The 25,363-nt window shown below is 42.3% G+C and overlaps 1 protein-coding gene across 5 annotated transcripts; it reads left to right on the forward strand.

The window, feature by feature from the left end:
* The first annotated feature begins 18,651 nt into the window (after nt 1–18,651).
* Nucleotides 18,652–23,068, forward strand: LOC147440873 (uncharacterized). Of its 5 annotated transcripts, none has more exons than XM_086482681.1 (6): nt 18,652–19,073; nt 19,165–19,352; nt 20,159–20,431; nt 20,572–20,847; nt 20,991–21,128; nt 21,209–23,068. In XM_086482681.1, exons 1-6 carry the CDS (start codon nt 18,749–18,751, stop codon nt 22,736–22,738), a joined length of 2,730 nt encoding a protein of 909 aa, XP_086338807.1. In that variant the 5' UTR covers nt 18,652–18,748; the 3' UTR covers nt 22,739–23,068. The 5 variants fall into 5 exon arrangements, with proteins under 5 accessions (XP_086338807.1, XP_086338808.1, XP_086338810.1 ...); XM_086482684.1 differs by having other exon boundaries at nt 18,937–19,073; nt 20,038–20,431; XM_086482682.1 differs by lacking the exon at nt 19,165–19,352 and having other exon boundaries at nt 18,936–19,073; nt 20,038–20,431.
* Nucleotides 23,069–25,363: the final 2,295 nt, after the last annotated feature.

The raw sequence follows: 25,363 nt of genomic DNA on the forward strand, positions 1-25,363 counted from the left end.
TATTGAATCAATACTTCACATCATGGGATCAAACTCCTATGAATGCACTCTTGAATCTTTTTTCCTTAAAGCTTTTTTGAGCATGCCAAAAAAATGAATGCAGCTTTGGAAAAGTGCATTTAAAAGAAGATGGTTTCTTTTTCTTCGCGACTTTAAAGGCTTTCTCGAGAGACACATGTTAACAATAACAATCGAAAGACCTTCACCGTATGGGTCCTAAGGCTTTTAGCAAGCCAAAACATTTTAAGATGTCCTTTGGCATTTTAAAACAAAAAATTGAAGAAGCGGCTCTACCAAGGGACGCTTACAAAGTAAAGTAAGTCATTTTAAAACCAAAAGTTAAACAAAGTCATGAGGCTAGTCACCAAAAGGACCCATTTACAAACTAAATGAAGAAACCTTACACTTAGTAAAAGTAGAGTTAAGAGGGTACCAACATTAAAAGCTTAGCTTATCGTGTGCACGTTGTCAAAGTGCACGGTTCTCCTGGGTTGATTGGGAAAGCATCGAGCTTTTGTCTGTAGACGGGTAATCAACGAAGGCATAAACCAAGTGAAATGAGTGAAGGTAGGGATATTTTTAGGATTGACAAGAGGACAAGGTGAAGATTAGAGAGCAATTGTAGAAGAAAATCAGGACTCGAAACACAAATAATGGCTAAAAACAAATTGAAAGAAGATAAAGAAACTTAATTGATGCTGACAACTAGTAGATACTTTTAATTTTTGATATCTGAAGACTCTATTACAAATCGATTGAATAACCATCGTCAGTATGCCTTTTGATTTGCAAACCCCTAGTCAAAATCCCCAACCTCAATGGAGGCAATCAATAATTGTCAGGCACAAAGCCCACCCACCGGTGGTACTACTCCCCTTAATTTGCACGGCTATGACCGTCTTTGAGAGTTTTTTCACTTCAAAAATTCTCCCAATAGAGGTAATCTCCTGCTTTATGTCCTGAAATTCCACCTTTTCCAGGATATAATATCAACCAAAAGAGAAAGCTTTGCATTTCTCGGGCTTCTATCCACCAAGTTTGAGAGCATGAGCTCCCTCCTGCCAAGCCCTTCTTTTCCTCTTAATTCCCCTCTTCTCGTAGTCTCCTTGGTCCCATCCGCCGTGTCCTCAAGGTTCAAAATACCCGAGAAGAAGGAAGAGTAAGAGTGTGATCCTAGACTCCAAGCTCCCCTTGCATCTCGATTACTCTCCTTCTAGATCTGATTGTCAAAAGAGAGAGCTTCAATTCTAAGATTCCCTTGCCTCTCAACTATTCCCTTCTTCTTCTCTCAAGCCCACTTCCCCTGTCTTCTTTGCTTTCTCCCCACCCCCATCCCCCCTCTTGATGAGAGCCGAGAGAGAGAGAGAGAGAGAGCCAGAGAGAACTCCACTTTTATAATGCTCCGGTTCTGTGCTTGGCTTTGGCACTCTAGAATATCTCTCGGTTCCTTTGAAGGACAGTCCAGAGTAGCCAGTCCCTTCATCTGAAACCTCTGAGTGTTTCAAGCTAAAGCTCCATCATGAAATACAAAAGTGCTTAAGACCAAATACTGTTAGTCGACTGGTACGTGTTTCAATCTTCATGCCCGTGCATGTGTTCATCGACTTTTTCCATGATGAAGAGATTAGGAAGACAGGAACTATGCTACTCTGCAAGACAGAAAAATGCCTCAATTTTCTAGATGAATCTTGGAATGTCCATGATTCTGATGGCATCTTATGCAAGGTAAATAAGAATTCTATCGTGTGTAAGTGCATGATAGCTTCTCAAAATTTCCTAGCTTCCTTCCACTACATAAGGTGGCATCGAGTGAATGGTCATCTGGTAGCTTTGGACTATGATTTAACTGATGACCTTAACAATCCTTTGAGAATGCTTGAGGTATGGTGTGGACCTGATCTGCTAACTATTCTTAGCATTCGAGGCAATGTGACATACGAAAAGTGCGTGAGGATTTGGAGAATGAGGTTGACCCTCGGGGGGTACACTATGCAATCTTGTTAATGTATAACGTGAGTCCGAAAGGAGGGGTTTGAAAATGTAAAAATTTTAGGCAATATAACAGAGATACATTAAAATAAGGCATTTTTATATTCAATTGTGAAAAAAAATCCTAAAAATCAAGGGTCATTTTATTCATTCAGACATGTTAAAAGAGGGATTTTTTTAATACCCCACAAACGCACGTTATATAGGGAGGTACTGAATGGTGAACCCCCCGAGGGTTGACCTCAGCTTGCCTCCAAAATTTCTTTCTAGTGCAACATGCGAAAGGTAGTATGTTTTGTATGTAAGCATTAATGCTACGTTAACTATTTCCCTGCTAGTTATCATCACAAAATATTGGTCTAATCTAACTGTTCGATTAACTGTCATGCAGGTGCCTCAGAGAAAGGAGAAGAAGACGTTGTGCGCAAAGATAAAGGATGACCAACTGTTTCTAGTGCAATGCAACTCTTGATTGAAGAAGGCGGCTCACACAAAATATCACATTTTCTCTGTACTGCAAATATTATAGAAAGTTGTTGGCAGGAAGCTTGCAATCTATATTCATATGAAAAATGCATTATAAGGAGTTTCTTGCAAATAAAGTCTGAGAACAATTATCTTTTCAAAATTGACTCAAGTTGTCTTTACATTGCGTTTAATAATGTACACTATAATAATGTCCAATTAAATCTTTGTAGCTCTTATTTACAATTGAGGGGCGCTCCCCTTGGCTTGATTATCATGGTTAGGATGTAAAGGCTCATAAGACAGTTTGGGGGTTGGGTCATGGGCCAGTCGCCTCGTCTTCCTCAGTAAAATCGGGTATTACAAAAAGATTAGAGATCGAGTGGCCAAAAACACGAGGGGAGGCAGGTCCAGACGCTTGGTCTGTCGTTGGTGGAGGTGCTGCTTCATACCTCCGAGATGGAGGTCTAGGTTGTGGTCATGGTGGTGGCACGACAAATGTATCGGCGACTCCTTCAAGACAAGTCTCCACAAGATTGATTATATTCTGGATGATCGTCGTCCTGAATGCCTCCACGTGCAAGTTTGAATAATCTACCAGGTTCCTTGCCTGCAAATAAATTCCATAGCTTTTATATGTAATTGAAAGAACTCATGTGTGAAAGAATTACAAAAGCAAAACATTGCACTTATACTTCTACGCTCCTCAGCATAAATGTGTTCCAGAAGAAGCTTTGCATTTCTAAGAACTCTCCATCCACAAGAATGTGCGTCGTCTTTCTTTGGAACCTTGCAACTCAAAATCGGTATATCTTCCCAAACATTGTCTTGGGTCAATGCTTCTCATGCAACAACAAGCTTCTGAATAGACCTGCAATACATAGCATATGGTGACCACACGTTGCATCGAAATTGTAGAATCAAAAAACAAGTAACTACGTACCTTCGAACATTTCAATGAAAACCATGTGCAGAGTTTGCAAGGTAGCAACGCTTACGCTCAATGTTTAAGCCTACAAGGCTCCAATGTGAACTGATTGCACAAAAAAAGGAATTAGTTTGCTATCTGTGGTATACAAAATATTGAAGACTAGCGGTATAAAAAACACTTACTTTTTTTTGCAAGCTAAAAACTTTCGCCGTGTCTATGTTCACTCATTCAAACCAATCAATGACTTCAATCAGGGAAGTGTCCTCTGAGGTAAGCACGATTGACAGTTGTGCGTCCAACACGGCTACCTTGGATTGTAGATTACATGCAAGGTTCCAAACCAGCCTGTTGTCTGCTGTTACCATATACATGTGGTAGTGATGTGTGTGAACACACTAGGACCGCCGGGGCATTTTTTTCCCTCTTTAGGAGGTTTTTTCCCACGAGCATTGTATATACGCCCATCACTCTAGGTCTATCCATCTTTTCATTGCACACTAAGTAATACACTCTCTTTTGTGTGCCTTGAGCTTCCTTCGTCTTCTCCAAGCTGTGTGCGTTTCTCTGCAACCCTAATTCCAACAATTGGTATCAGAGCAGGTTGCATCCTCCCAGGCTTAGCCGCCATCTGCTCCAGCACACGCCTACTCACTTTCTCCGATTTCAGTGAGCTTTGGCAAGCGTTCACAGGTCGCAAAACTTTTGGGTGAGCTCATAGAGCTCAGTCTGCTCAGATTTATGATTCGGGCTCATTTCGGCCTCCATTTCCACTCCAGGCAAGTCTGCACAGGAAATTTTGTCATTTTGTGCAGAATTTCTGTCAGTGCCATTTTCTGCATAGCAGGTGCCTCATAGTCTTCTACGGTTTGTGCTATATAGCACGTGTTGTTCCCGCTCTGTTTCTCGTATTTTGGGCATTTTTCACATCAGGTGCAGCATTTACCATGGCTGACAACAACACAGATGTGTTCAAGATGTTTGCTGCTGAGGACAGGTTGGATGGGGAAAACTACCCTATGTGGGCTTATATGATGCAACATGTTCTTGTCTCAAAGGGCGTCTGCAACATTGTGAAGGGCATTGATGTACGTCCTGGTTCTGAGGATGTAGGCGATGTTGAGGATGTTGCAGGTCTTGCTGCAAGGATTGCTGCTATTAGAGTTGTTTTGCCTACGACAGAACAAGCTCGTTGGGATGTAAAGGAAGCGCACCATTGTTCCTCACATCTATTCAGCAAAATCTGCAAAACAAGCTTGGGATATTTTGGCTGCTCTTTATGCAAGCCGCAATGAGGCTAAAATTGCTTTGCTACGTAAAGAGCTGGAGTCGAAGATTATGCATGAGGAAGATGATATGGCCACTTTTCTTACTGCTATCAAGGATATCAATGAGCAACTTATTTATGCAGGTGAAGTCATTTCAGACAGTTCCCTTGTGCAGGTTGTTCTTGATGCCTTACCAGATTCTTACCAGACTTTTGCTAGTACTTGGAGACTTATGACCCAAAAGAAATCCAGAAGTTGTCAAATTTGATGTATTATGCACATTGCTGTTGCAAGAGTCACTTCCCAGAAAAAACAGGACTAGGCAACGTGCAGTTGAACAGGCTTTTATTGCTTCTCAAAGAAAGGGTGGTAACAGTAATGCAGCCACTTCTTATGGTTCTACTGCGAGTGGCAAAACTTCTATTCCTAATGCTTCTGCTGGCAGCACTTCATCTGGCAATTCTGGTGATAAGGGCAAAAAGAAGATGCGTTGCCATTATTGTAAAGCTAATGATCAAGTAGTGTCCAGGATTTTATTGCTTCTCAAAGAAAGGGTGGTAACAGTAATGAAGCCACTTCTTATGGTTCTGCTGTGAGTGGCAAAACTTCTATTCCTAATGCTTCTGCTGGTAGCACTTCATCTGGCAATTCTGGTGATAAGGGCAAAAAGAAGATGCCTTGCCATTATTGTAAAGCTAATGATCAAGTAGTGTCCTAAGTTGAAGGACAAAGAGACTAAGAAGAAAGAGGGTGGTTCCACTGCAAATGCTGGTTCCACTACAAATGTAGCCATTGTTGAGTCTTCTGTGAAAGGAGACTGTGATGCTGATGTTGATGCAGAATGGGCTTTTAGCACAGGGTGCACTTACAATCCTACTGTCCATGATGCATGCTTGTCAGTTGCTACAGATTCACATGTGTGGTATTCAGACAGTGGCGCTACAAAGCACATTACCTCACATCGTGAATTGTTTACCTCTCTCGAGTTTGTCCCTCATGGGAATTCAGCCACTTGTGCCAACAATGCCTCTTATCCGGTTCAAGGAGTTGGAAAGATTGTGCTTACTACTGCAAATGGCAGTTCTTTCACACTTGTGGATGCATTTTATGTACCTGGGATCAAGAAGAATCTCTTGTCTGTATCGGCACTTGCTAGACTTGGACTTGTAGTCAAATTTGTGGATGACAGATGTACAGTTCGTGATCTCAGTTTTGGTGATGAAATTGTTGCATCTGACCTTTTGTGTCGTCGGCTGTATAAGCTCACTTTGTATGACAAGTGTGGACAAAATTTTGCAAATGCTGTTGTAGATTCAAGGGCTATTTCAGACGCAAAACTTTGGCATGCACATTTTGGTCGTCTGAATTTAGCCAGTTTGCTGCGTTTGCAGAAATCTGATATGGTTGCTCCTTTGCCGCGTATTGAAGCACCTGTCAAACATGTTTGTGAAGGCTGTATTTTGGGTAAGATGCAGCGTTCTACATTTCCAAAGGATGGTTCAGTTCGGGCCACATGCAGGTTGCAACTTGTGCATAGTGATGTTTGTGGGCCCATGCAAACTCTGTCCTTGGGCAATTACTTGTACTTCGTGACTTTAATTGATGATTACTCCAGGAATGCATGGGTATTTTAGCTTAAAGCAAAGTCCGAAATTTTTATGTGCTTTAAACAATTTTTGGCTATGGCTAAAAATGTCTCGAAATGTACTATGGGCACCCTCCGTTCCGATCGAGGTGGGAGTATATGTCTCATGAAATTCAATGCATTTCTGGCTAGTCATGGGATAAAACACCAATGTACAGTGCCTTATACACCTCAGCAAAATGGTGTTGATGAAAGGAAAAACAGGTCACTTACGGAAATGGCACGATGTATGGTCAAAAGTCAAGCTTTGCCGCATTCTTTTTGGCTTGAGGCCATCATGTGTGCCAGTTATGTACTAAACATGTGTCCTACGAAAGCTTTGCATTCTACTACTCCATATGAAGCATGGCATGATAGAAAGCCTTCTATTGAGCACATGCGTGTTTTTGGATGTTTGGCATATGCTTTGGTGTCACAAACACATCGTAGAAAATTGGATGATAAGGCTATCAAAGGTATTTTTGTTGGTTATAGTGCTGAAAGCAAAGGTTACAGGTTATATCATCCGCAAACAAAGCGTATTTTGGTTTCACGGGATGTAGTGTTTGTGGACGATTATGTTCAGCCCTTGCTATCATGTACTAGAGACAATACTGTAAGCTCACCGGACATTTATGACACTTTGTTGCCTCTTTTCAATGGTGGAAATATTAATGTAATTTCCAATGAGGCAAATGTACAGCCTATGGGGGTTTCTGAAAATGTTACAGATCAGCCTATTACTGATGCAGATGTACATGATGTACTTGATGAGGAAAGGGCTGAAAATGAGCAGGCTAGAGGTATGCCAAAATGGCTGGTGCACACTTTGCATGACAGTAAATTGGATGCACCTTTGTCCAGTTGTACTCGTTCAGGCTCTCGCATGCATCTTTGTCTAGTTGTACTCGTTCAGGCTCTCGCATGCATCTTATGCATCAGATTGTTATGCTTTGGCCGTGTCTAGCTTACATGATGCTGAGGAGCCTCTGTCTTTTGATGAAGCACAGAATTTAGAAAATCGGATGGCTGCTATGCAATCAGAATATGATGCACTTAAAGAAAATGACACATGGACTTTATGTGATTTGCCTCCTTGCAAAAAGGCCATTGGTACGAAGTGGGTTTACAAGTTGAAACACAAGCCGGATGGTGAGATCGATCGCCATAAGGCTCGACTTGTTGCAAAGGTTATGCACATCAAAAAGGCATAGATTATGAAGAGACCTTTGCTCCCACTTGTCGTATGACTACTGTGTGTTTTCTATGTGCATTGGCAGCTCATTTTGGTTGGGATGTACATCAATCAGACATTGTTATTGCTTTCTTGAATGGTGACATATTTGAGGAAGTTTATGTGACATAGCCTCGTGGTTTTGTCATAAAAGGACAAGAGGACAAAGTGTGCAGATGTAAGAAGGCTTTGTATGGGTTGAAGCAATCTCCTCGTGCTTGGTATGAGAAAGCTGATACTCATTTGGTTAAACGAGGCTTTCGTAACAGTCCAACAGAAAGCACATTGTATGTAAAGCATGAGGGTGATGTACTTCTCATTGTGGTTCTTTATGTTGATGATTTGCTGATCACTGGACCAAATGAGAGACATATTGCTGAATTTAAGGCTGATTTGAATGCTACTTTCAAGATGAAAGATTTGGGGTGTTGCATCATTGCTTGGGTATACATTTTAAGCAGTGTGGTGGTGGTATTGCCTTGTATCAAAAAAGTTACCTAGAGACATTGCTATGTAAGTTTGGACTTGAGGATTGCAAACCTATTGCCACTCCCATAACAATAGGTTTGAAGTTGAGTCTACATGATGTTGGTGATCCTGCTGATGTCACTCTTTACCAAAATGCTGTTGGCTGCCTCATTTATGTATGCAACACAAGGCCAGATATTCATTTTGTAGTCTCACAGGTCAGCAGATTTATGCATAGCCCAGGGTCTAAGCATTGGCAGGCTATCAAGAGGATTTTTCGCTACCTTAGTGACACTTTACATCTTGGCTTATTTTATCCCAAGGGGGGATCATTGCCGCCAGACTTACATGCTTTTTCGAACTCGGATTGGGCTGGTTGTTTTGACACGTGAGTGTCCACAAGTGGTTTTTGTTTCATGCTTGGCAGTTCATGTATATCATGGTTGAGCAAGAAGCAACCTACTGTGGCCACTTTGAGTTGTGAGGCTGAGTACAGGGCAGTCTTCATAGCTACGGTTGAGTGTGTATGGCTCAGATTCCTTATGGTTGATTTGGGTGTTGGACAGGACACTGCCAACACTATCTACAGTAACAGTAAGAGCGCATTGGCAGTTGCGAGGAACCTAGTTTTTCATGCTCGCACAAATCACATTAAGGTGCATTACCACTATGTCAGGGAGAGGCTCTTAGCAGGAGAGATCAGCTTGTCTTATGTGCCAACACAGGACAACCTTGCAGATCTTTTCACAAAGGCATTGTCTCGTGAGAAGCTTGAAGCTTTCCGCAAAGCTTTGGGCTTACTCCCCTTTGTGGACCGATCATGTCCTCTGGGCATGGCACTTCCCTTTACTCATCTGCCAGCTCTCGTTCACCACATCACTCCAGGGGGGATTTGTTACCATATACATGTGGTAGTGATGTGTGTGAACACAGTAGGACCGCCGGGGCATTTTTTCCCTCTTTAGGAGGTTTTTTCCCCCGAGCATTGTATATACGCCCATCACTCTAGGGCTATCCATCTTTCTATTGCACACTAAGTAACACACTCTCTTTTGTGTGCCTTGAGCTTCCTTCGTCTTCTCCAAGCTGTGTGCGTTTCTCTGCAACCCTAATTCCAACACATGCTGCAAATTGAGAAAATTAATTGATGAGGATCTCTAATAAGCCAAAATCAAATAAACACCTCTGCAAAAAGAATTTAACATACCAAAGACCGAAGTTGATGATTTGGTATGTAAGCTCCCCCTCCCACTATTTCAAAAAACACCTATCTCGTGAGGGCCAAAACGGAAGTACAAAATTTGGCCCCATACAAGAAGTGCTATGTCGAAAGCTGGCCGAGGAAACGTAGGGTGTCATTGTTAGCTTGTTCAATTGCTAACAACATCTCCTTTTCATTTGACTCCTCCGAAGACTCTTCCACAAGTGTCTCTTGGGTCCGTTCCACATTCAAACGTGTCGTATGTGTGTTGTGTGGTACTCACATCCGTCACCCTTCACTTTGGTGATTGGAGGGATTGCCAAAATGTTGTCCATTCTCTTGTCATATAGATGGACTAGTGCAAGTGTCTTGTCGTACCTAAATCATAACAGCCTCAGAGAATTGATATCCCGAGACATCACTGCCACTCTGTGGATCGGCATCAGCTGTGAGGACGTAGCTGTCTTGGAATAGCTCGATCAGAAAGTCCTCAACTGCCTTGTAGAGGCAACCCATTGCACTTTTGGCCCACCAAAAATCCAAATTTGCGCTCTCACAAATTTGGTGAACTACTCTTTGAAAGGGTAACTTAGGAATAGCAAGAGAAATATGCCTCTGGAGTTTGTGCGGCTCAAGCAAAATACTTTGGTTCTGCTCGTACCTCCAACTATGCATTGTTGCCCGAAGATTAGGCAAGGTTTTTCCTGCAACTTTTAAGGATGAAGGTTGGTTGTCTCTCGGGTAAACCTTCCTTGCGGTCTGCTTCGTCGGGAGCCATGGAAACAAGTGTTTACCCTGGAAAGCGTTGTGGGGAAGAATAAGAAGAAGATTGAGCAATGAGAAGGTTACGTTGCAAAAGATGATTTTGAGAGGGGAGGATAGTCATCAAATAGCAGTGGGATATACGGAAATAGAAACGTTATATAATTGTCAAGGAAATCATCATCATCACCAAACGTGTGGCGGCCACTATTAATTGAGTCGCTCATCGTCATTGGAAAAAGTGCATCACCGCATGAACGACATGTGGCATAGTGTATGTTGACTAGGGCACGAGGTCGACGTCTATGTGGTTGTCACGGCACAATGCGATATGGGATGTGCCTGGTTCAACCAAACCCCCTCCTCGCGTTGTGCACGACAAGAAAAAATATTGTGGCACAATGGAGTAGGGGGAGTGTAGTGCAGCCAAACCTCCTTATCGTGTTGTGGTACGACACTCTTAAAGGGCGTGCCACAGTGCAATAGGGACTAATCATGTTGTGGTGATGCCTCTCTATCGCGTTGTGGCACGACATTTGGATGTCGCGTCACAACGAGATAGGGACCACCCATATCGTGGACATGCCTCCCTATCGCATTGCGGCGCAACATTTGGATGTCTCGTCACAACGCAATAGGGACCACCCACATCGTGGACATGCCTTCCTATCGCGTTGTGGCGTGACATTTGAATGTCGCATCACAACGCGATAGGGACCACCCATATCGTGGAGAGAGCTCCCTATCGCATTGTGGTGTGACATATTTTTGTCGATGCACATCGCAAGAAGGTCAATTGTTGTGTGATGTAAACCTACCACTCGCATTGTGGTGCACATTTTAATAAAAGCTCTTCCTTCATACTTATTCACCAAAAAAAGAAACAAAGAGACAGAAACAAGGAACAATATATGAAGACATTTGCATTATCTTCAAGGACTCCATTACAACTTCAAAAAAGCACAATCTTGTTTGTCCATTTCAATTATTATTTTTCCTCCTTCATCGTTGGTGGTTTCTTGTTCTCGGTCTTTGCGGTGCTGTTTTCCTCAGCCTTTGCCTTTTGGTTTTTCTTCTTCAACTCCTTTCAAAGAGCTTTTGCCTCAACTATTGTTTTCTCTACCTCCTTCATTTCCGCCATCATCTTTTGGGAAAGCTTCGCCTTTCCTCTCTTCTTGTCCTCCGTGTTGTGTAGATGAGATGCAAGTTCTTGAGTGTGCAATCAAGGTGCTTTATATAGCTACGGTACTCACCGCATGAAGGACATGTGTCATAGGGATGGTGGAGCTTGCCTCAGTCTTTGTACTGCATTCATTGCATCGATTCTAATGCAATCATAAGGGTGGCTGAAATGACATGGTCGAGTTCTTGAGGAGTCTATATATAGGAGGCCAGTCAATCCCCCCTTCATACCCTTTAGTGTTAGCTAGTGCCTTCCTACCTTCACCCTAACCAACAACCCAAGTTTTCTTACCTCGCTCCATAAACGGATCCCTTTCAGATTGAGATAGAGAAGGAGCTGCCTTGCTCTAACGAGGCACCCAAAGACAAGTTGTACCATTTTCTCTATAGAATTAGGCTTCAGCAGCAGCGGGAGCAGGAATTCAAGCCTATTTTCAATCATGCCTTCTCATTGCAAGAGTTTTTGGCTTCTGCGTCACATTTCCTTGCAGAGTTTTATCAGACATACAATCAACAGACGATCAACGGCACATTTGAGTTTGGGGATTGTCAATATGTTCATATGAAGGAGAAAGATATTTTCTACAGAAGCAACCCAAGTGTCACGATATACATGTGGTAGTGATGTGTGTGAACACACTAGGACCGTCGGGGCATTTTTCCTCTTTAGGAGGTTTTTCCCCCCGTGCATTGTATATACGTCTATCACTCTAGGGCTATCTATCTTTCCATTTGCACACTAAGTAACACACTCTCTATTGTGTGCCTTGAGCTTCCTTCATCTTCTCCAAGCTGTGTGTGTTTCTCTGCAACCCTAATTCTAACAATTGGTATCAGAGCAGGTTGCATCCTCCCGGGCTTAGTCTCCAACAGCTCCAGCACATGCCTGCTCACTTTCTCCGATTTTGATGAGCTTTGGCGAGCGTTTAGAGTCGAAAAATATTTTGGTTAAGCTCGTCGAGCGTAGTCTGCTCAGATTTTTGATTCGGGCTCATTTCGGCCTCCGTTTCCACTATAGGCAGTACTGCACAGGCTATTTCGTCATTTTGTGCAAAATTTTTATCAGTGCCGTTTTCTGCATAACAGGTGCCTTACAGTCTACTACAGGTTGTGCTATATAGCACATGTTGTTCCCGCTTCGTTTCTCCTCTTTTCGGACAGTTTTCACATCAGGTGCAGCATTTACCATGGCTGACAACAACACACATGTGTTCAAGATGTTTGCTGTTGAGGACAGGTTGGATGGAGACACCCTATGTGGGCTTACATGATGCAACATGTTCTTGTGTCAAAGGGCGTCTGGAATATTGTGCAAGGCATTGATGTATGTCCTGGTTCTGAGGATGCAGGTGAAGTTGAGGATGTTGCAGGTCTTGCTGCAAGGATTGATGCTATTAGAGTTGTTTTGCCTACGGCAGAACAATCTCATTGGGATGTAAAGGATGCGCAGGCTCATGCATTGATTGTGTTGTCTGTGAAGTGCACCATTGTTCCTCACATTCATTCAGCAAAATCTGCAAAACAGGCTTGGGATATTTTGGTTGGTCTTTATGCAAGTCGCAATGAGGCTAAAATTGCTTTGCTGCGTAAAGAGCTGGAGTCGAAGATTATGCATGAGGAAGGTGATATGGACACTTTCCTTGCTAGTGTCAAGGATATCAATGAGCAACTTATTTGTGTAGGTGAAGTTATTTCAGACAGTTCCCTTGTGCAGACTGTTCTTGATGCCTTACCAGATTCTTACCAGACTTTTGCTAGTACTTGGAGACTTATGACCCAAGGAAATCTAGAAGTTGTCAAGTTTGATGCATTATGCACATTGCTGTTGCAAGAGTGGCTTTCCAGAAAAAACAGGATTAGGCAGCGTGCACTTGAATAGGCTTTTATTGCCTCTCAAAGAAAGGGTGGTAACAGCAATGCAACCACTTCTTATGGTTTGCTGCACTGGCAAAACTTTTGTTCATAATGCTTCTGCTGGTAGCAATTTGTCTGGAAATTCTGGTGATAAGGGCAAAAAGAAGATGCGTTGCCATTATTGTAAAGCTAATGATCAAGTAGTGTCCTAAGTTGAAGGCCAAAGAGACTAAGAAGAAAGAGGGTGGTTCCACTGCAAATGCTGGTTCCAATACAAATGCAGCCATTGTTGAGTCTTCTGTGAAAGGAGACTGTGATGCTGATGTTGATGCAGAATGGGCTTTTAGCACAGAGTGCACTTACAATCCTGCTGTCCATGATGCATGCTTGTCAGTTGTTGCAGATTCACATGTGCGGTATTTCGATAGTGGTGCTATGGAGCACATTACCTCACATCGTGAATTGTTCACCTCTTTCAAGTCTTTCCCTCGTGGGAATTCAGTCACTTGTGCCAACAATGCCTCTTATCCAGTTCAGGGAGTTGGAAAGATTGTGCTTACTGCTGCAAATGACAGTTCTTTCACACTTGTTGATGCTCTTTATGTACCTGGGATCAAGAAGAATCTTTTGTATGTATCTGCACTTGCTAGACTTGGACTTGTAGTCAAATTTGTGGATAACAAATGTACAGTTCATGATCTCAGTTTTGGTGATGAAATTGTTGCATCTGGGCTTTTGTGCCGTGGGATCTATAAGCTCACTTTGTATGACAAGTGTAAACAAAATTTTGCAAATGCAGTTGCAGATTCAAGGGCTATTTCAGATGCAAAACTTTGGCATGCACGTTTCGATCTTCTGAATTTTGCCGCTGCGTTTGCAGAAATTTGATATGGTTGCTTCTTTGTCGCCTCTTGAAGCACCTGCCAAACATGTTTGTGAAGGCTGTATTTTGGGTAAGATGCAACGTTAAAGTTTCCAAAGGATGGTTCAGTTAGGGCCACATGCAGGTTGCAGCTTGTGTATAGTGATGTTTGTGGACCCATGCAAACTCCGTCCTTGGGCAATTACCTTTACTTCGTGACTTTCATTGATGATTACTCCAGGCGTGCATGGGTATTTCCGTTCAAAGTGAAGTTCAAAGTCTTTATGTGCTTCAAACAATTTCTGGGTATGGCTGAAAATATCTCGAAATGTACTATGGGCACCCTCCGTTCCGATCGAGGTGGGAGTATATGTCTCATGTTTTCAATGCATTTCTGGCTAGTCGTGGGATAAAACACCAATGTACAGTGCCTTATACACCTCAGCAAAATGGTGTTGCTGAGAGGAAAAACGGGTCACATACAAAAATGGCACGATGTATGGTCAAAAGTCAAGCTTTGCCGCATTCTTTTTGGCTTGAGGCCATCATGTGTGCCAGTTATGTACTAAACAGGTGTCCTACAAAAGCTTTGCATTCTATTACTCCATATGAAGCATGGCAGGATAGAAAGCCTTCTATTGAGCACATATGTGTTTTTGGCTGTTTGGCATATGCTTTGGTGCCACAAACACAGAGTGTACTTGTTCAGGCTCTCGCCATGCATCTTATGCATCAGATTGTTATGCTTTGGCTGTGTCTAGCTTACATGATGTCGAGGAACCTCTGTCTTTTGATTTTGGCTTTTGCGTTGTCGTCCAGTCGTGGGCACTGAAAGGAAGAGTCGGGCTTTCACACCACCAATGGACAGCTTCTTTGGAACATCCCGATCATTTTTTGATCTCTTCTCATTCTGCTCTATCTTAACATGTCCTCCATGCAAACCCATTTCTGAGAAGGCCGTCTCTAAGGCTGAGATTGCCCTTTGCTTCACAGAGAAAGGTCGAGTGGTCCAAGCAAAACAGATATAGAGAAACATTAGTTTTTCTATTACTCTACAAAGTGCATGCATTGTGCATATGTGTACTCTAGATGGAGGGATATCCAAAATGGGTCAAAATTTATGGTCGCGCAGATGCCTATCCGGAGCTCTCCTCCAAAATGGTTTGTCAAGGATGTGAACCCCTCCCATGCAATACAAGCAAGGGCTTTCGCTTGTTGCTCCTTTGGAAACGTTGTACATGCATTTCAAGTTTTTTAGGTCTCCAACCATGTGCCACTCAACATTGTAGGATCACATACCCTCCACATCCAATTTCTTTCTATTTCTCTGTTTGCTTATTGTTTCTGGTATGTTGTTTGATGAAAAACCCAATTCAATATATCGAGTCTCTCAGTGGGAACGTGAAAGGATAATTTTGAACTTTTTACAATGCACATTCAAAAGCATTCAACTCAAACATAACGATAAATCATCTTAAATATAACTTCTATGAACCTTGAACGTTGCAAGAAGGAAAATGTTGTGCTCAGATTGCACACTAAAGTTTCAAGGATCATCTGGTCAAATGCTTGCATCCAGAGCTCTATTCATAAGTGTGATTGTGACTTGCTCAACCTTTGTCTCCTTTACAAGCTCGCACTCATCTAGCTTGATGACAAACTTCAGGACGTCGTTGCACTCTTCAGCAGTGACATCAAACAACTACACAATGTATGACTGCAGCGCGATGATATCATAAAAAATATTGTTATAATTGTCATAGACCATTTCTTCTCCATTTGGTGATCTGTATGTTGATTCAATGTGGAGAGGACTTCCTAGCTCTTGAAGCACCTCGTCATTGACTTTCCATCTTGTTTTTTGAATCGAGAAAGGGTTTGGAAGAAGTGTGTGCTTGATGTGGAACTTTTTGACATGTCTTTGCACAGACCTGAGTAAGAAGAGTTAAGAATCGAAACCCTTTTCTAGTGGAACATCACTTCAAATGATGCAGTGCTACATACTTGAAAATGGCAACTATCCTTATTGGATATACCAGCTTCATCCAAAATTGATTGAACGTCTCGTGCAGGGAGTTGGTTCTCCTTTAAAAGGCTGTCAAGTTGTTTAGCAACAATCTTACTATAGCGCTTATCATCCAAGAGGCCAACTACATTTTTGCAATTCAATATGAGCTCGTAATGGGCCGAGGAGGTGGTTGTGCTATGCTCCACTTCCTGATCAGGGTGAAGCAAAGATCTATGCAAGCACGTTAACAATAAGAGATGTGAGAGTTTATAAATATAAACCTAAGAAGGATAGATACACTCACTTGATGACTTGCACTCTTTTCTTAATTCCTCGTCCCATGCCAACTTTCAAGTCCTCGATGTCTCTTAGTTTTCTTTCTCTTTGGCAAAGACCTAGCACTGTTTTTTTCCCTCTAAGTTGTTGTGTAAGCTCCTTGATGATCTCCTTGCTTCCTTCAACCTGTTGAGTACATTGCATGACTTTCTGGTGTAACGGACATTTTCGTTGTATACAATATCTCTCTCTTGTTGCAGAATGTCATTTCTTGTAGCCAACTGCTTAGTGTAGCCATACAAGCCATGGTGGCCATCTCCGACATACTTCACTAAGGATGTAATATCCTTAAAAGGTGGAGTGGAGTTTGTGACGGGATGCTTTGGATACATTCTGCCGTCCAACCAAAGGTCCACATTTTTTATGTCCTATGATCTTAAGTTCTCGCTCGAAGCTTCAGAAAGCGTCTGTTGTTTTTTTTTCTTGCAGAGGGGTTCATACTCTCGTGAGAGCTCTATCTGCATGTGATACACATCTCTCCTATTCCTCGTAGAAGTTCTTCATGGAGAAGCTACAAGTGTCGACTGAGACATGACTGATCGAAACTATGTGCAGAAGGAGGTGGGGATGATTGAAGAATGACAATTTGAATATCGCGCGCACGAGAGAGAACGCAGGAGGGAATGGGGGGAAGAAGGAGGCGAGGAAACAGAGGTTAGTTTTCAAAAATGTAGAAGATTGAGATATTCAACATTGAATTCAGTAGCCGCCGCGCATAGTGAAGTGTTATCATGATTGGAATACTTTTTGGGTTTTTTAATAAACGTACCTTGCATGAATAAGATCTCGAGATTTAGAAAACATGTATGAAAAAGGGTTAAAATGATTATCTCTCTATGCTGACATGACATTTCTTACAAGGCCCAAATTTGAGTCAAAATTTTTCCTAATGAAGAGTGATTATGTGAGGAGAAATACTTCTTTCTCATAAGAATACTCCTTCTTCCTCTAGATCTACTCTCATACCCCGTTAGCTCACCATCTTCGAAGGTATGTGAGGTCTTGGGTCTGAGACCGTGAGGGAATTGATGTTGTGTTTTTCAAGTGTAAGCTTGGTGCTTGAAGCTTCCATCTTCATTGCACCAGCAAGTTATTGAAGGAACACAAAGTATTGTATTGTAAAATGTCTCCCTTGATGGGGGGAACCTACAATCCAAAGCCTTTTGGAAGGGGGACCGGCTCCATGTAAATCCGGTCCTCAACTGTTGTCAATAGCTTAATTTCTCTCTCTTTTTGAATATTGTTCATGCCTATCTAACTAGGTGTTATGCTTTTGTTGCTCTCTCCATCCAGGCACTCTTGCTATACTCATTAGGAATGTATTCTTAATGAAATGCTCACTATGTCTATGTTATTTTCCGCTACACACAAGTTACTAGACCATTAAATGTTACAGGATCGATGGAGAGGGGCAAGGTACACGGATCGTTAGGTGGTCGAATCTCATCTATACATGACACATTCAAAATAATCATGGGATCAGCGGTTGAGGGGGAAATCTACAATCCATGAGAGATTGTGCGCATAATATCGCCACACACTCATGATTTTTAATCCATTGTAGACACATGGGTCATGGCTTTAAGAAAATCACGATAAGGGAGTTAGTAAGGACAATCGAGTGGCAAAGAGGAGGTCCAAGGCTGCAACTGAATTGTATCACTTTTTGTTTTCAATGTATCTATGCCACGTGGATCGACATACAACCATCGATCCCTTCACTTGCACGTGTTACTCATAGTCGAGGGTGGTTGAACTCTAAAAGAAATGGATCAATCGTAACTCCCATCCTCCACCCTTCGAGTAAGAGGCATCTGCTTTAACCACACATCCTTATGAGTTTCCTTGATGTTGTTACAAAAAACTTGCTTAGGGTAAAGGGGCCAATGACGTTACGGTCCCCCATCGCTATGACGGATCACACCCCAATACTTGAGTGTTTTGGGACCAATAATAACACTAAAAAGCAAAGGCTGAACGGCTAGGTCGTTTGAAATAGCATCATCTTATTGGCTTGGCGTGGTTTCAAGCCTCCGTGGGTGGAGCGTACTCTTTAAGGCCCTGGTGGGCGTTCTCTTTGGCCCCCAATTTTCCTGCACGCGATTCCGAACATGGTGCCGTAATTCTCGGATCTAGAACTGGACGAACTAAAAAGTTTTTTTCGTGAAACCTCATGGTAAGGGAATGCAATGAGATACTCTGCGCTCAAAATTGAGCTCGAAGGAAGAAGATCCAAGCTCACCAAGTTAGGTGTTTCCCTACTCGCTTCTTTACCCTAGCCAAAAGCAAAATAGGACACGGGCCCACCTCGATCCCCACCTAACAAATCTGACCTCTTCGTTGTCATGCCGGAGCTGCCGACCGTCGATCCGCTTGGGGATGCGGGTTACATGAATAACCCCTTGGGCCTTGCCTCCATGTTGAGGCACACCCACCTACCCTTTGTGTTCTTGCATAGGAATGTGCAGAGATCTTTAACAATGATACTGTGTTTCTTGTCTCGACAAAAAGAAAACGCCCTTTTGGGGATAGTGTAGGTAGCAAGTTGAAACCGGCCGAAAGAAGCTATGGTGTATTTCCTCTGCACACGGGTAGCACGGCCTACTCCGCTTCTTGTCGCACAGCCCACACGACAAAAGAAGAGAAAGAGGAAAAGGAAAGCAGGCTTAGCACTGGGCATCTCTCTCTCTCTCTCTCCAATAGATGCTCTTTCATCATCATCCTCACCATCGCCTTTATCATCATTTTCCTCTTCTTGCTCCCCTCCCTCTGCAGCACTCCCGGTGAAAAAGAAAGAAACGATATTCCAGCTTTCCATCTCCATCATCTTCTGCATCAAAGCCCCGTTTCAGTACAAGCCTATCTTTGCTACACATATTCTTACTCTACCAGGTATGTTTACCCCGTTTCCATCCACCTGCTACTTCGTCCTTTTGTCATACACCAAAACGAGAGAAATGAATGCGCGCCCGGCTGCATGCAGGTACACATGCAATAGAGTGCACATGCTTGCATGCGCACACACACGTACGCATGCACGCACACACATGCAACAGAGTCTGCGTGCACTCTCGCATGTGCGAATCGATGCATTGCTCCCAGTTAATGGAATTTCCAACTTCATGGTGGCATTATAGATGCAATACTGCCGTCCTGGTGACAAATACAATGGTAGTAGAACTTAATTTATTCATAGCTCCTCTAATGGCTTGCGTGGTGGCTGCTAGATTGAGTCTTACCTGGACTCTTAATAGCAATCCTGAATAAATATATTATGATAAAAGCGCTGCCCATACTGCGATCAAAATCTTATCAAGTTAGCGTGTAGTTTTCAATCTAGCTTGGTGGCACGTGTTGCCGCAGACTTGGTAGTACTTGTTGTGTCTTCCAGGAATCAACAAAACAGAAGAGTGCACACTCTCGTACCTTTTTTGCCCTTTTTGTAATATAGTATTACATCTCTTGAAAATGATCCTTTACCTGTATGATGTGCTAGCTGTAGGAGGACGTTTGTAGTCTTTATGCATTGCTTGCATCAATTCTAGTTCAACTTTACATTGTTTTTTTGCGAATTTTGGGTTGGAAGGTCGGGGTTTTTAAAAAAAACTGCTACTCAGTAGGCTATATCTGTTTCAAATGTGTTTTCATGTTTTGTTAAGGGATTTATGTTGATTATGTTGATTGTCGGTGTTGCTGTTGGCATATTAGCTTGTTTTCTATTACCAGGTTCTTAGAAGGGTGCTGTGTTTTTCCGCTGACTATCATAAGACACCATTTTCTAACATTAGCCTTCTCCATACTGCATTGCATCCTTTTTTCCCCTTGGTTTTGATGGTGTTTTGTTTGTATTTTGAAGCTGGTTTTACAAGTCTATTCTCAACGACCACAGAGAGTGCCTCAGTAATATAACATAATTTCCTGAAGATTAAGTGCTTCAAATCCAAGTTTGATGTTAACATTAGTCAATCATGAGGCAGCTCCATCAAAGGGGACTCGAAGGATTAGCTCAAAGCATAGTGATTGCATCCCTGGAAGGAGATGAACTCCTCGTGCAAAATCTTCTGGTCAATGGGACGATTGATATAAATTACGAAGGAACTGTCAACCTTCGTTTAAGGCAGCTGGATTTTATTCAGCACGAGGAGACGTCAGATGAGCTAAAGGTTGATTATATTCTTTTCAAAACAGATGTCACTCCACTGTTTGCAGCGGCTCACGCAGGTCATGTTGACATTGTCAAAAGGCTCCTGGTAAGGAAGCGTTTGAATTCAGCTTTCTGTTTGGTCAACAAGCTTGAGATGAGTGGCATTTGCGCTTTAAACCTCTGTTGTGTGAGTGTGGGAAATACTGACCTTGTGGTTTATTATAAAATAACTCTTGTTTTTGTCAGGCCGCAGGGGCAGATGTTAATCAGAGAATATTCAGGGGTTATGCAGTAACTGCAGCTGCTAGAGAGGGCCATAGCGAAGTCTTAAGCATTTTGCTGAAATCTGGGGCATATCAACCTGCCTGTGAGGAGGCCTTCCTAGAGGCATGCTTGACAGGCCAAGCTGAAACGGCCGAACTTTTGATGAAGTGGGAGCTTGCAAGGCCAGAAGTTTTGACTAGTGCCTTAGTTCATGCTAGTAACCGAGGTTTTCTTGGTATTGTTGACCTACTTTTAAAGGTACAAGTCTAATTTATTGCGGACAGATTTGATGACCACAGTCTATAGTAGTCTTCTCTGATCTGTAGTTTAACATTCTTTTGGAGTCTTTTCTGAAGATGTTTTTTTGTTTGAGTACCTTTTAAAAGTGGACATCCTTTCAGAGTGGTGTAGATATCAACTCATCGCATAGAGTGCTGTTGCGCTCATTGAAGCCTTCTCTGCATTCCAATCTGGAGTGTACTCCTCTAATTGCTGCCATTGTAAGCAGGCAAACTACAGTGGTGAAACATTTGCTAAGAGTAAGTATCCTAGTGGTGAATCATTTGCCAGAATTTTGGAGAGTTTGTGTCGTTTACATGTTGCATTGAATGTTTTACAGGCTGGAGCTAGAACAGACTGCAAGGCTAGACTGGGTGCATGGTCTTGGGATTCAAGGTCAGAGGAGGTTTTGCGAGTGGGAGCAGGGATGGCAGAACCTTATGATGCAACCTGGTGTGCAATTGAATATTGGGAGTCCACAGGATCTATTTTGTGCATACTTCTTGAGCATGTGAATGTGAACAGTGAATCGCAGGGAAGGTCTCTATTGTGCCATGCTATCCTCTGCAACAATGATGACGCAACTCAGCTACTCTTGAGGAGAGGAGCCAATGTAGACTTCTGCATTTGCACAGAAGATGGTGCAGAATTCCGCCCAATCCATTTAGCATCCAAGAGAGGTCTTCTATCTGTTCTAAAAGTTTTGATTTCACATGGGTGTGATTTGAATGCACAAACTGAGAAGGGCGAAACTCCCCTCATGCTGTGTGTGCTACAAGGCCAGCAAGAGTGTTTTTGTGAATTGCTGAAGTCAGGAGCAGATTTTGCAGCATGTGATAAGGCTGGAAAAAGCGTAATCGATGTTGCAAAACAGACTCGGCAGGACACTTTTGTCTATCAGACTGTGTGTAGCTTGATACTCTCTGGGAAGAGGGTCTGCTCCAGTGATTTGCAAAGTTTTTCCCCGCTGCACTTTGCTGCACATCATGGAAATGCCGAAGTTGTTAGACAGCTGCTAAAAAGGAAAGACGTGCATCCAGATCAGCAAGGCAAGTCTGGACTTACTGCTGCCATGATTGCAGCTCAGGAAGGGCATATTGAGGTTTTCAAAGAGCTTATTTTTTCAGGAGCAGACATTAGCATGAAGACCATGAAGGGGGCTAATGCCATGAAACTGGCAGAAGAAAGTGGGTACAAAGAGCAGTGCGAAAAAGTAGTGTGCGATGCCATCATCGCGGGGGTTCTGAAAGGAGCTGCTTTCAATGAGATTCACTTTGCAGCCAAAAAGGGAAATTGTGAGTTGCTGCTGCATCTTCTAAAACATGGCCATTCTGTCAATTGTTTAGACAGCCAAGGGTCTACTCCATTGATGGCTTGTGTCAGGGAGGGCCATACAGATGCATGCAAGTTGCTTCTAAGTGAGGGAGCTGACTGCTATGTTGCTAACAAAGCAGGTGAAACAGTTTTGTCACTGGCACGGAAGAATGCATCTAAAAAGATGGTTGAAGAAGTTATTTTGGATCACATTGCAAAGAGAGTCGTGTTAGCAGGAGCACAACTCTCTAAACACACGAAGCAAGGAAAGGGGACTCCACATACGAAATCTGTCAAGCTACTCAAGTCAGGTGTTCTTTCATGGGGTAGCTCCAAAAAACGCAATGTTCTTTGCATGGAAGCGAGCTTAGGCGCAAGCCAAGAGTTTCAGCAAAACAGAAAAAGTCAGGGTGCTCTCGAGGGAGTCTACACGTTCAGAGTTTTGACAATCAAGGGAAGGGAAATTCATTTCGACGCTAGTGCTAGCTTTTCAGCGGAGCTTTGGGCTCGTGGAATCAATCTGGTGGCTAAGGAAGCATTGGCTTCAAAATGCTGATGGCTCTGCAGATTTTGCTCCAAGGCGTATAGTGTGGAAGAACGGGCCTAAAATGGGGTAGGGCATGTGACAGACATTACTCGTATGATGCTTCATGTTTTGAGGGGTTTTAGCAAGTGAAGGTGTTTACCCAACAAGCTTTAAGTTGGGAGAAATGGTGGATGCGATGAGGTGGATGGTTTACTTGTATAGTACCTCAAATTAACCCTGTAGAAAGCAAGTACTGTAAACGTGAGAATGTATATATAAGTGTCAAATATACATCTTAATTGTGCACATGTGGGTTTTTGTCAAAGTTTGATTTCAGATTGTAAGAGAAGGTGCAACCAAGTCCTCTCTTTGGAGGTGGGCAATCTTATTGCGGCACTTCATTGCTCAGGCAACTCACTGGCAGCTATGGTGTATGCACACTGTGAGTGGTTTCACTTGTATATTTTACACAAGGCAATGTGTGATCTAAGGGCTGCAAATCAGGCCTTCTTTCCTATCTTATGATGTACTTCCTTTTAGAATGATATACCTTATCGAGGATCCTGCCAAAGTAGAAATGGAACAGGTCAGACAATTTGCCTGCATTTGCAAGGGTTTCTAAAAGCCAATGAATCTGTCAAAAATCAATGCAACATAAAGAATATAGCAAAAGGAGAAGCTACTTGTCTTTTTGTCAAGGCAATGCAAACTTAGAGATTAAAGAATGTAGCAAAAGCAGAAGTTAATTGTCTCTTTGTCTTGCAAGACACATTTGCAAAGGGAAGGAGTTGAAAGCTTGGCTGTACTCTTTGAAAATCTTTCTTGAAGCCTGTCAATTGGCTTCCTGCATGTCAAGGTTATGAGTCCCACACCATCGAGATAGTTATATTCCAGAAATGGATTCAGCTTCATCACACCAATGAAGTGGTGATGACCTTGATGGTGAATCAATGTTACGGTGTGGAAGCAGCCAAAATCATGTTTTGGTTTGTGGACTGAAAAGATTCATCAAGTGATTGTCGACAAGGGATCGGGAGTTGTTGAAAAGTAATGTCTTCAAAGGAAAAGATGGTGCAAAGAGTCCAGCTTAAGCTACAAAAGAGACCATACCAAATCTACGAAAAAAAGAAAATTTTATTAATACATTGCACGCCTTTCTCCCTTCTTTAAGGCATTACTTCCCGCATCGGTCTGACTGCCGCATTGGCCACATTGGCCACATCGTATCTCCTTTCATTCTTTGTATTTTTTGCTTTAATAGTATTGGGTACCCCCTACTTAAGCAAAGAAATTGAGGTTGCTTTTGATTAAGCAAAGAAGGCTAAAAAACACTAGACGGTCTTATCCCCCCCTCCTTGTAACAAAGAAAGAGAAATTGTTGACAAGACCTAAGAAAATACTAGTATCCTTTTCACGCGAGCTATCATAGCTATGTAGAAGGTGGTAAGAGTATAGGAAACCACATTGGGAAAAAGAGAGATACTAGAGCTTCATCATATGTAAACCCTCCATATGAAGTGCGTTTAAGGTCTAGTTGGTACTATAGGGTGCATTGGTGAGAATGTCCCACATGTATCGGGGAAAATTTGGACTCAAAGTTGGTTCTTTTACCGCTAGACAGAGAATGTTGCACGATCAATGGATGGCGAGCTCTTGTAATGGTAGCTCAAATTTTCTTTATTTCTGCCTCAAATTTTCGCAATTTCACAAAATAGTTTGTAGTTGCTTAAAAAATCTTAATAGTAATATACGTTGCTATCCGCTCAAGTCTTTCTTTGTCAGGATCGAATACAGGGTAAATGTAGTATAAGTTGTACTCAATGCAATTGTGCGCACTTTTCTGAAACCTCGGAGTGCTTCATACTAAGGCTCCATTAGGAGATACAAAAGAGCCTAAAATCAAATGTTGCTAGTCTTGTGATACGTATCTGCATCTTCATACCCATGCATGTATTTATTGACTTCTTCCATAATGAGGGGCTCAAGAAGACTACTACCATCCTTATCTACAAGTCAAAGAAATGCCTTGACTTTTTAGATGATTCTTGGGATGTTCATGATTCAGATGGCATCTTGTGCAAGGTGGATAAGAAATCTATTGTGGGTAAGTGCATAATAGCCTCTTAGAACTTCATAGCTTCCTTCCACTATATAAGTCGGCATCGAGTGCATGATGTGATGACATCAACAATCTACAAGTCAAAGAAATGCCTTGACTTTTTAGATGATTTTTGGGATGCCATGATTCAGATGGCATCTTGTGCAAGGTGGATAAGAAGTCTATTGTGTATGAGTGCATGATAGCCTCTCAAAACTTCATAGCTTCTTTCCACTATATAAGATGGCATCGAGTGCATGATGTGATGACATCAACAATCTAGTGAAGATGCTTGAGGTGTGGTGTGAACTTGACCTAGTGACGGTTCTTAACATTTGAGGTAATGTCACACTATGACTAGTGTACAAGGAAAATTGGAGAATGAGGTAGACCTCAACCTGCCTCCAAATATTTTTTTCTAGTGCAACATGGAAAAGGTAGTATTTTTTGCAAGTACACATTGTAGTTTTGCGTTTTCTTCCCCATACGTCATTGTCACAATATTTCGGTCGAATTTATATGTTGAATTAATTATGTCATATAGGTCTCTAAGAGAA

The sequence above is a fragment of the Adiantum capillus-veneris genome, chromosome 15, assembly GCF_014529385.1.
Source record: "Adiantum capillus-veneris isolate H3 chromosome 15, ASM1452938v2, whole genome shotgun sequence".
NCBI classification, from domain to species: Eukaryota; Viridiplantae; Streptophyta; class Polypodiopsida; order Polypodiales; family Pteridaceae; genus Adiantum; species Adiantum capillus-veneris.

Coding starts and splice junctions, on each gene's coding strand:
- LOC147440873 (XM_086482681.1), top strand. CDS start 18,749: ATGGTGTATTTCCTCTGCACACGGGTAGCACGGCCTACTCCGCTTCTT. Junction 19,353..20,158: donor TCCTGGTGACAAATACAATG/GTAGTAGAACTT, acceptor ATCATGAGGCAG/CTCCATCAAAGGGGACTCGA. Junction 20,432..20,571: donor ACATTGTCAAAAGGCTCCTG/GTAAGGAAGCGT, acceptor TGTTTTTGTCAG/GCCGCAGGGGCAGATGTTAA.